Source organism: Bacillus rossius, chromosome 2 (assembly GCF_032445375.1).
Source record: "Bacillus rossius redtenbacheri isolate Brsri chromosome 2, Brsri_v3, whole genome shotgun sequence".
NCBI classification, from domain to species: Eukaryota; Metazoa; Arthropoda; class Insecta; order Phasmatodea; family Bacillidae; genus Bacillus; species Bacillus rossius.
The window spans coordinates 126,797,079-126,809,362 of NC_086331.1; the positions used below are offsets into that span (position 1 = coordinate 126,797,079).

General features: G+C 39.9%; 1 protein-coding gene across 1 annotated transcript in view; it reads left to right on the plus strand.

The window, feature by feature from the left end:
- Positions 1 to 12,284, plus strand: part of LOC134528823 (43 kDa receptor-associated protein of the synapse homolog) — a 54,629-nt gene that overhangs the window by 17,069 nt on the left and 25,276 nt on the right. Inside the window, exons 2-3 of the mRNA XM_063362489.1 lie at positions 261 to 468; positions 7,383 to 7,534. Coding sequence (XP_063218559.1) covers positions 261 to 468; positions 7,383 to 7,534 — 360 coding nt within the window. The remainder of the gene's footprint in view (positions 1 to 260; positions 469 to 7,382; positions 7,535 to 12,284) is intronic.

Here is a 12,284-nt window from a genome sequence, read left to right on the forward strand (position 1 = left end):
TTTATATATATTTATGTTTCTCTGTTTATTTTAATGTAGCTATACTAACTTAACTAACCGTCCATAGTGTTTTAAAGTGTTTTAAAGTAGCTAACCTAACCGTCCACTTTTAATATTTGAATTAATTTTTCCTGCGCAAAAATAAAACAAATCCCGAGGTTGGCCGAAGGTGAATATTCGGGCGTGTTCGGGCAGGGACAGAGCTTGATGGACATCTCAGGCTTCTCGTTCTGAAAGCGCGATGGCGCGTTGTTCCCCAGCGGCACCGCCAGCCACCAGCTGTCGTCGACGGCGCTGCTGCCGTCTCCCAATGGCTCCAAGCACCCCCTGGACATGTACGAGTTCTCCGAGGACAAGCTGCCCGGCGGACTACGCCGGCATGGCGGGCCCTCCAAGCCCTCGAGGGCCTGGTGGGAGTGTCTGGTGGGCTGCCGGCGCCGGGTGGACCAGCAGATCGCGCGCAGGAAGGTGACGAGCCGAACCTTTCAGTGGAATGTTTCTGGCTGTGCGCCGCGCGCAGGAAGGTGACGAGCCGAACCTTTCAGTGGAATGTTTCTGGCTGTGCGTCGCGCGCGGGAAGGTGACGAGTCGAACCTTTCAGTGGAATGTTTCTGGCTGTGCGCCGCGCGTGGGAAGGTGACGAGCCGAACCTTTCAGTGGAATGTTTCTGGCTGTGCGCCGCGCGGGGGAAGGTGACGAGCCGAACCTTTCAGTGGAATGTTTCTGGCTGTGTGCCGCGCGCAGGAAGGTGACGAGCCGAACCTTTCAGTGGAATGTTTCTGGCCTTTGCGCCGCGCGCGGGAAGGTGACGAGCCGAACCTTTCAGTGGAATGTTTCTGCCTGTGCGCCGCGCGCGGGAAGGTGACGAGCCGAACCTTTCAGTGGAATGTTTCTGGCTGTGCGCCGCGCGCGGGAAGGTGACGAGCCGATCCTCTCAGTGGAATGTTTCTGGCTGTGTGCCGCGCGCGGGAAGGTGACGAGCCGAACCTTTCAGTGGAATGTTTCTGGCTGTGCGCCGCGCGCGGGAAGGTGACGAGCCGAACCTTTCAGTGGAATGTTTCTGGCTGTGTGCCGCGCGCGGGAAGGTGACGAGCCGAACCTTTCAGTGGAATGTTTCTGGCTGTGCGCCGCGCGCGGGAAGGTGACGAGCCGAACCTTTCAGTGGAATGTTTCTGGCTGTGTGCCGCGCGCGGGAAGGTGACGAGCCGAACCTTTCAGTGGAATGTTTCTGGCTGTGCGCCGCGCGGGGGAAGGTGACGAGCCGAACCTTTCAGTGGAATGTTTCTGGCTGTGCGTCTCGCGCGGGAAGGTGACGAGCCGAACCTTTCAGTGGAATGTTTCTGGCTGTGCGTCGCGCGCGGGAATGTAACGAGCCGATCCTCTCAGTGGAATGTTTCTGGCTGTGTGCCGCGCGCGGGAAGGTGACGAGCCGAACCTTTCAGTGGAATGTTTCTGGCTGTGCGTCTCGCGCGGGAAGGTGACGAGCCGAACCTTTCAGTGGAATGTTTCTGGCTGTGCGTCTCGCGCGGGAAGCGTTTTTTTAACATGCCATACGTGCCAAATTTAGTTAAATTAGTTTATTGATGTAGCTATACGGTATGTAACAATAAATAACGATTATTAATGCTAAGAAAACATAAACATTATCCTTACTATGTTAGACAATATATATGTTTAATTAAAAATTAAAAAAATCTAACATTAAAATTTTACTTATTTCAATTTTACCTTCTTTGTTGTAGCTTATCTTTTTGACAATATTCCTAATAATTTTTTGCCCACTAATTGTCAACGTTTTTAGAAATAACCATAAATTTACATAATTTTCGACGAAGAATGCGTCTCAAACGTAACTGATTCTTCATAAATCATATTCTAACTGGCGAGCTCCGAACAGTGCGAAAGAGGCACGTGGAATGAAGAAAGGCGTGTTTGGTGTTGACCCAAAAAGGTTATTCTTTCGGATCCGTACTTATAGTAAGAAAGATCAGTTCTGGTTAATTTACGTCGATCCCTGGATAGTGATAATGTTCTTCGCAAATTGAAAGTGACATCTTCTGACGGTGTGGCTGCAGTGAGAAAAGTGCTACAGGAGAGTTATCTGGCGGAGCGTTGGTACAACTTGTAGGGATGTGTCTGTGACAACCAACCTCTTGGCACGCACTCCCCAGTGAGGACTCTGCCGCAGTGCGCTGTGTTGACTTCCTGGTTCACTCGTCTGTGCTGCTGACACGTCTCCGGCGCAACCACGCAGACTTGATTTAATGCAATTTCTTGGACATACGCCATTGCAGTTTTGCACTGTTTGTCATGGGTAAAAAGGGGGTTGTCGGTTTACGGACGATAATTTTACGTGATAACGTCATATCAAATTTTTTAATTTGCTGCTTTTAAAAAGCCCGCTTTTCTCGCACGGTGGTTGGCCGGTTCTTGCACGCTCGGCTCAGGCGGAACGTGACAATGAGTCATGTTTCTTTCGTGCGTGCAGCCGGCGTTCATCGTTTTATAAGACGTTATCACGTCAAAAAATTCAAGAACGCAAATTAAACGAAACACAAACCCACAGAGAACAAGACAAAGTCAGCTGATGTCAAACAGATAAAAGCAACGATGAACCTAAACAGGTATTATGGACAACAAGACGACAGCACAGACGAAGGCGTTCAAACTTAAATATAAGACAACACAAGAATTCTGTGGAAGGAATTTAGTCATGATAAAAAATAATAACTGCACAGACGAACACAGTGGACCAACAACGAGGAGACAGTTTCAAAAATAACAGTAAATGCAAGGAAAAAACCTGGACAATGCAGCAAATACATGAAAACAACGACGAAAATAAACAGATATTCTGGACAACACGGCGACGACAGCACAGACGAACACAGTAGGTTTCCTATGACCAAATAGTTGCGACTTTTTCGGGAACTGACATCTGTTACCACCATCAGGCACAAAACGGACTGATTTTTTGACCATCAGCTTATTTAGGCTTGTTCTCTGTGGGTTTATGTTTTCATTTTTGACGTGACAACGTCTAATATATCGATGAACGCCGGCTGCACGCACGAAAAAATTTCCCGTTACGCACATTGTCCCGTTACGCACATTGTCCCGTTACGCACATTGTCCCGTTACGCACATTGTCCCGTTACGCACATTGTCCCGTTACGCACATTGTCCCGTTACGCTGTGTCCCGTTACGCTTATTGTACGCTTGCGCCGCATCTATCTCTCTTCCACGCGATTGGAACAAACATCGATTTGACTTTTTCGAGGCACATTAAACTTGAAACACTCCCATTCGTTTCCTACTTTTCCTTTCATCGTCCTATCCTTAACAGAATAACACAGATTTGGAAGAAGTTAAATAGCAAACATGTATAAAAGTTATAGTTAAAATAATCTCTTCGTTAAAGTAGTAAACATATTTGAATTAATGAGTGCAAATAAAAGTAAATTTATCAATTAAATTGTAGATTTCATTTCACTCCTTGTTTGTATCCATACAAAATAGTGATAATTCAATAAAGATGATTCAATTGTATTCATAAAATTATGCTATCATTTCATCAATGTGTTGTTATGACGTTGTCACGTTAAACTATCGTCCGTAAACCGACTTTACAGACAACCAATTATTTTTATTAAAATTAGATTTAATCTTTCAGATTTTCAATGGCATACTACGATTTGACGACTTGGGCGAAGGTCGAAGGTCATGACGTCAGTGCGGCCGTGACTCCGAAGTATAGTGATGTCAGTCAAGGTCACGGGGCAGTCTGTCAGTGGCGTGCGTAGGGGAAGGGGGAAGGGGAAGATGGAAGATATGCTCCCTACCCCCCTCTTACGAAACCCTTAAAATTCGCTTATTCTCACCAACAACCAACAAAAGGAATGGATTTGAAAGCAAGCAGCAGGCAAATATGTTCTATTCCTACCTCCCGAAATGAAATTCTGCGTACGCTCTTGCGGTCTTGCAAGTTTTGACCCCCCCCCCCCCCTCCAACCTATCGACAACACTGCCTGTACGCTGCACCAGAACTGGCTTTTATGTACTACTCAACCACTAGATTAAAATGCACGACTACTAACTTGCAAATTCATGAAGTCATTCCGGCTGTCTAGATAGCACATGAATATTCCGCGGTAAGGAAAAAAAAGTGATGTATATACATCTAACCTCGGTAACTAGAAAATTCGTGTGTTCTCATGTTGCGAATAAGCTTGTAATGCGAAACTCGGACACCAAATTTAACGTAGAATTCTTAAAAAAAATAACGACGAGCTTGATGAATGTACGATAAGGGTAATTTTTGGCGAAAACTGTTAAAAAAATTTCCCCCTTTAAAAATTATCTATAATTATGTTTAACAAAATGGTAGTATTGGATTCTCAGGGCTAGCCGAACAACAGAAAGTATGTACCAGAAATTAAATTTGATAAGCGCGCATGACACAACGGGAATTTGATGGTTTGAAAATCCAATGCACATGCATGCAGAAACTGCTATAGCCACGAGCCTAAGTCGGCAAGATGGCGGACACACGTGTGGCAACATGCACCCGTGCATGTTTCACAAACATCGAGGAATGTACTAAGCGTATTTGTGTGCCAAAGTAAACGTAATGGTGGTGAAACTATCCTGGAATACATTTAATAAACTTGAATATTCATAACAAGATATAATAGCAACTTTAAAAATACCTATAATTTACTAACCAGGAAAAGTGTGTTGGGACGAACATGGCGTCATAGATATTTAAACTTGTGTTGGTTCTCTAAGGCATTGCGAATGTTGCGTTATATTCCGGGAATTTTGCGAACTAAATTTATAAGTCCAAAAGATCACGGTTGGGGATTTGATTTTCGACAAGGAATTTTGTTAAACCACTGTCCATCTTGTAAAAATGCTTCAAATAGGTAATGCTTTAAAGGTTTTTCGCACGTTCAAAGTTATACTTCCTTGGCATTACTAAAATATTAACCTGAAACTTTTTAAAAAACATATTATAACACTAAGTATATATTTGCCAGTAGTATGTTTTGGTATGTCCGGGGACAGGCTTCAGGCTGTGGTGCCTGTGGTTCTGACCGCCATCTTGGATTGTGACGTCACGGCGGCCATCTTGGATGAGCGTGACCTTTGAGATTGACCTTGACCTTTGACTTTCACATTTGAGATTGACTTTGACCTTGATCCCGGCAGCCATAGTGGATCCGCCATCTTGGATCCACCATATTGGATCCGCCATCTTTAAATCGAATGTCCCATTCACTCATGATAAAATTTTCGTCATGGCCGCTATATCGATTTTTTTTCTGTTTCGCTGGAGGCTGCCATCTTGGATACCGTTGACTTTGTTTCTGCTGTTTGTTTATTTTATTTAAAAACCCACTACGCAAAATGCCAACAGTCAAGGTCAAAGGTATGGTGAACAGAAAATTATATTAACATGGCACCAGCACACTCTAGCAGACGAAAACAAGATGGTGGCCTCCAGCGGACGAAGACAAGGTGGCGGACATGACGACATACCCGTTGACGATATATACATTGGTATCGGTGGTGTGAGGTCAGTCTAGGTAGCTTCCGTGGAGGAAGGTTCTGTTGTTTTTTATTTTTTTGCTCTTACCGGTTTCGAACCAAGGACGGGAATCGATATAATCAATCTGTATTCTAATAAGTTAATTATTTGATGAATTTTGAACTTTTTTCATTAAAAACAGATAATAAATAAAGATTTTCAAGATAACGTCCATAACGATAATTGCATAAGTTACGTCTTAATACAAGATGGCGGTTCTGTCTCGAATAGGTGGTGCTTTTATTACTTAAAATTAAAAAAAATTACTAGTTCGAATATAAATGTTATTTTTATATATACCTTATTTAATTCTCAGTTTGGTAAATGTCTCGATGGCCGTGCGGTTAAAGGCGTATGTTTTCCACCCTAGATATCAGAGCTGCGATGGTTCGAATCGCAGCGCTTCCAATGTATTTTGCATAAAAAATTAAATTTAATAGGGCGATAAGGACCATAATAGCTCTGGTAGGTAATGGAACATCGACCTTATGTGATGAGACAGAGCGATGCTGGCGCTCTCTAGGAAAAAACAGCAGAAACAAAGTCGACGGTATCCAAGATGGCGACCTCCAGTGGAACAGAAAAAAAAATTAGAGTGATGCTGGTGCTCTCTAGGAACAAACAGCAGAAACAAAGTCGACGGTATCCAAGATGGCGGCCTCCAGCGGAGCAGAAAAAAAAATCGATATGGCGGCCGTGACGAAAATTTCATCATGAGTGAGTGGGGCACTCGATTTAAAATTTGTGAATCCAATATGGCGGATACAATATGGACGCTGGGGTCAAGGTCAAGGTTAATCTCAAAGGTCAAGGTCAAAGGTCAAGCAGCCGTGACGTCACAATCGAAGATGTCGGTTGGCACCACAGGCACCGCAGCCTGTTCAGTGGCGAGATTTGAACAGCGTTCCTGCAGGTTACTAGACAACGTTCTACCGCGAAGCTATCGGGATAACTAAAGTTTAGGAAGGAGACTATGTAATATAAACATTGTAATGCCATTTTACTAACGGATTAGTATACTTGAGATTACTTTTAACTATGATAATTTTAGTTTACCAAATATATTCCAGGGTAGTTTCACTATCATATTGTTTCATTTGGCCCGCCAATACGTTTGTTATGAGCCCTAATTTTTACAAAAGTGACAGTAAACGTATTTATGTTGCTACACGCGGGTTCACCATCTTTGTCCCACATTTCCGTTCATCGACTTCCGTTCCATTTTCACGAAATCACTCTTTCAAATGTCGTAACCCGAGAGTTAAGATGTTTGCACATCAGAAATACTTGACATATTCCTTCAAGCTTTTATTGTATTAACGTATATTTTAAACTCAAAGTAGCCTAACTTTCCAAGTAGTTAACGGTTCGAACACACTTTCATATTTTATGTGACGTATTCAATCACTGTTTATATTTGGGTACTTTTGTCTATTATTCACTGAGAGAAAGGATTGTTTGCCTCAACAAAATATTTGTTCGTATATGGCGAAATAAAAACATAATTTGTTAATTCAAATAAATATTTTGTAGTAGGAAATATTCCGTTGACCCAACAAAATGGTTTTTCAACTCAACTGTTTATTTGGTTAGGTGTAACAAAAATTATTTGTTACTTAACCAAGTTTGGTTAAGCTAACAAAATATTTTGTTACAGCAAGTAAATATTTGTTTCGCCATATATAAACAAATATTTGTTTGATTCAAGCAAACCTTTTTCTCTGTGATGAGTTGGAATAACTTATGTATTTGTTTTCAAACCAGTTGGTACAAAACTGTGGTTGTTTTCAGGTGGAACAAGGCGTGCGGCTGTACAACCAGCACAAGAAGCATGCGGCGGTCGTCAAGTGGAAAAGTGCTTTGAAAATTATCCACAAAGGTGACGACAAGTTCGCCCTACTTGGCTACCTCTACCAAGCCTACATGGAGTGGGGTAAATACAGGTGTGGCATTGCTTAGTGCTGGTTTCCATTAGCTTTCAAAGCGAACCTCTCTTACAGATGCGAGATTCACTGTGTGGAAATATTGGATTTATAATTTTTTATTTGCATTTAACAATATGGACCGTAAGCTTTCGAGGCCAGTCATCTATAACGTCAGGCGCGTAGCAACTCATTACTAAATATTCACATGAAATTTTGCTTCGCTTAAAATCACTTTAACTACGTTAATTTCATGAAATTATTAAAGTATTAAATTACATTTTACATAATTATCTGTAAAAATGCAATTTTTAACGTTTGCCTCAGGAAAAAAATACTGGACTGCAGGACTGAAACTTTACAGTATATAAGTCAGTGTTAACGGCTATTTAATTAAATTAAAATTTAGCTCAGTTAAATTTGTACAACTACATGAATGTGTCAAAATACTTGAAAATATTTGAAAAATATTTGAACTCGAAACAATTTGCAAAAATTTATCTTTCAAAAATGTTAATAATGCAATGCAATATCTAGTAGTTATGACTTATAACCTGTAAAGTTTTGTTTTATTCAGTAAATCAATTTACTTATTCTTTAATATTTTTTCTTCATCATCTTTTTTTCTCGAAACAGCAGCAGCAATAGAAATATAAGCTCGAAAACTCACCCGAAATATTCCGACTTTGACTCATTTTTGATAGGGAGGTATATTTCCTATTAGCCAATTACAGTATAACTCAATTTGTCCCTGAAAATAATTTTTAGCAATTTTTTATAGTAAAAAGGATAATTATTTTGGCGATGTGAATGGAGCAGGAAGGAGGGACTCATGCACCACACAACGCTTCTCATTGGTCCCACGTAATAGCTCTCCCCGTTCCAGCAATGACAATCATGCAACAGAACATATGTATTTAAAATAAAACTACAATTTCGGGTTAAGTGTTTGATTTTTCCGAGTTATTCGTTCTAAAACAAATTCTTAGGAATATGGCCTTCTTTAATAAATATCGCACGCTTTCACGGCCGTTGTCTGTAGTTGCTTGGCTTCTTCTGGGTTGTAGCCGCGTCGAAAGTGAAGATATCACCAACGTTTCGGTCGCCTTGCAGTCGCCATCATCAATGATCAGTTACCTACTGAGGTTATTGTAAGTTCTCCTGCCTTATTAAGCAGAATATGGGACCCACTCTTCAGAAATCCTCAAAACCTAGCTCTGCATCCAACAACAGACGGCCTCTGGTTGGCCAAACAGCGCAGCCAGTCAGAAGAGAAGAGGCCACTGATTGGCCAGCAGTCCCAGCCAATCACAGAAACCCAGCTCCGATTGGCCAACACCAAGAAGCCCACCAGAAAAAAAGGGAGGCTCTGATTGGCCCTCAGCTGCAGCCAATCGGGAAACACCCCCCTCTCATGCGAGAGTATAAAATGGCAGGAGAACTTGCAATAACCTCAATAGATAACTGCTCTCTGATGATGGCGACTGCAACTTCGACCGAAACGTCGCTGGAAGATTCCAGCCTTCGACGCGGCAACAACCCATAAACTAAGCAACTTCATATGATCTCCTGTTTTATCGAAAATAAAATGAGCTTTCACCCGTTCATTGCATACAAAACGTGTATCATCCGTTGCTATGAACTTATAATACCTTTCTATTGAGATTTTTGATCTAAATAAACAAAAATGCTCCCCTCTTTTCAACTTTCTCGGGCACGTAGTATTCGTGTACAAAGCTTTAGTGGCAATCTTTTAACGCCTGGAAGTAGGCAGTACTTTATGCACGCAAATGTAATTTCATGGTAGGCAACCAATATTCGACTTACTCCTCGCAATGGCCAGGAGAGTACACTGGAAGAGGGGAAGGGGGAACAGAACCACTTTTCCCGCTATTTGCTTTCAAATTCTTTCCTTTTGTTGGTGGGAATGATTGTTTTTTTTTTTTTTGGGGGGGGGGGGGGATTTCGTGGAACCGAACGCACCGCGGCAATTGATGTTCGCTGGTCTTACGAGTGTGTTCTGCGGCGAACGCAAAATTGCCGTGGCGCGTACCATTTGTAGCTGTCCGAAGTTGTCAGCCGAATATTGCGTCCATCCAATCAGCATAGCTCGTAACTCCACTTTCTGTCAGTTTTCACTTTCTTGTGTTCCGTTCTTCGGTTTACTGTCATGCGTGTCCTCTCCAAGTCTCATAACCGAAAATTTTTTTATGGAGCGAAATTTCCACTTTTGGTAACCTCATCTCCTAAGGTCCAAAGAGTGAATTAGCGAACCTCGTGGGTTTAATTACATTGTAAATCATTCGAGTAAAATATTCATGTAACTACTGTTATTTTACAGTAGAAGTCATGAGTGTATGTTTGTGTATCCTTTGTAAAATTCATATTATTTATTAAAATTTAACATTTGAATTTAAGAGGTATGCATTTTGTTACAACTAGCAGTAAAGTTGGAGTTACGAACGAGTTTTTCTGTCTTTAACTTTCCCGTAAACATTTATCCTCAGGGAGTTAAGAGGTTTGCACATTAGGCCGAGGGTTAGTTGCTTATCATGTGCTTACATAGGCGTGAACAAACTAATGTGGTATTTTTGAAAGTTTTTTTTGTAACTCTTTCCTTTAAATTTTATATCAAATGCACAAATGTTGCACATATATACATATAAAAAATTCAAATATCATCCTTACGAATTATTCTAGACTGTAATATATATATATATATATATATATATATATATATATACACACACATATATATAAACACAATAGCTTCTCATCTGCAAGAAATCAACTCCCAAATAATATTTCGGTGTGTTTCCGAACAACATGTAAAAATATTTTTAAGGGGAAATAAAGGAAAAATTATATGTCCAACAGGGCATAAATACTGGCTTATGAATTGATGTTAACCATAAAAAAATCATCCAAGTTACTAAAACATTTCTAAATGTTTTTTTAATACAGATTTAATAAATTCATGTTAAAATAAATACACACTGGATGCCTTCTCACACCACAAATCTTTGAAAGGAAAATTTAAAAAAAAAAAAAAGCAGATAAACAATTTCAGATGAATTTTGAAAACACTCCTGATATATTGCCTAGTAAATTATTATCTCTACCTTTACAAAACGTTACAAGCAATGTTGACGTGCAGTAATTGTAACAAGTACTGTATAAATGGCAATGTGTGCTCGTACCAGAATCAAAGTAACAGATCGGTTTTCTAGAAAAAAAAAAGATTCAAAGAACCGTTACTATTGATTTTTCATAATATATGGGTTATCTTCAAGAGTGAAAGTAATTTATAGCGACTAGGTTTTTGGTCTTAGTCTCATGTCTGAGGAGTTTGATTTGCTTTTTTCAGTGGACGTCATCTCAGCTAATCTGTTACTGAATACATCTAGTTCACTACTTGTCAGCAAGTAAATTTCTTATTTCCGAACATCGCGAACTTGTATTTCATGCTTAGCTTGTGAAAACTGGCTAAAAAAAATTAGATTTGTAAGTTATATAACACGTTATTTTCCTCCAAACATGCATATTTCACTTTAAAGCTATGTTTTAAAACATTAAATTTTCTTCTCGAACTGTAAAAAATGGCTTCAGTAATTTTCGTACAATTACAACTCTGATAATCCGTTATTTTTATCATATTCTGTTTTCTCCAACCCGAATTCTTTAAGTACTGATAGGTCACTAACAAATCGCCAGTTCGCCGTATTTTGGATTCTCAATATTTTGACCATGCTTTGAACTGTATGTTTTAATATCGGTTATATTTGCATCTTTAATATTGCTCACTTATTGTTTTACAGTCAAGATTTATAGGCAATATGAAACGAAAGGACTTGTCATTGTTATTCATAAAAAAAACTATTGATCACCAATGATAGACTTTATAATAATAAAATACCATGTCAATAAACTCCCATGTAAATAAATTCCTAAACGGAAACATCTGTCTTCAAATATCTCATTAATGTTCATGCAGTCATCGCAGACACTGCATAAATTAAATTAATCCATTATCATCAATGCCACTGAAATCAAAATATCCCAGATTAATGTTTCGGTAAATTTGACACAGATGCCACCCATACGCATCTGACTTTACTGATATCGAATCACATTTTTCTTTACTGCAGAGTAACGTCTTTACTATATTTGCAAGAAGGTCATAAAATAGAAGCCAAGAGCTTATAATTATTAATTGTCTGAAACGGAAGATTACTTGGTGAATCCAGTGGGCTCAATAGCATGCTCATCTCGAACATTCTGATATCTTGCATTTGTCAACGAACTAAAGAAATAGACAATCATAGCATGCATCAAGTGTAATTGCATTATTAACTTAGGTAAAACTGAGCGAGTATGTTAAAATAATTTTGCTCAAAAATAAATAATTGTGACTGGTTTATGGACCTTTAATTAAACCATTCTCATACATTTTAGCTTATTCGGCTGCTACGTTCTGTTGGGCTAAGAAAAAGAAGAAAGTCGAGTTTTCGTTTCAGCTTAAATTCCTGGATAAAATTTGTATGGCCCAGGAAATATCAAGCCATTACATGGCGTGAGGCAGTGTAGGTGTACAGACACTGGACAAAGAGTTGAACAAATTATTCACATTATATAATCTAAGAAGAAATTGGGTAATAAGAATGTGGCTGATTTGTACTCCCATTAAATGTAGAAGTAAAATGCAATCCTGGTCGCACGAGACTTAATAAATTTGCCTATTTGTAAATTTTCCGGCAAATGACTGCAGAAA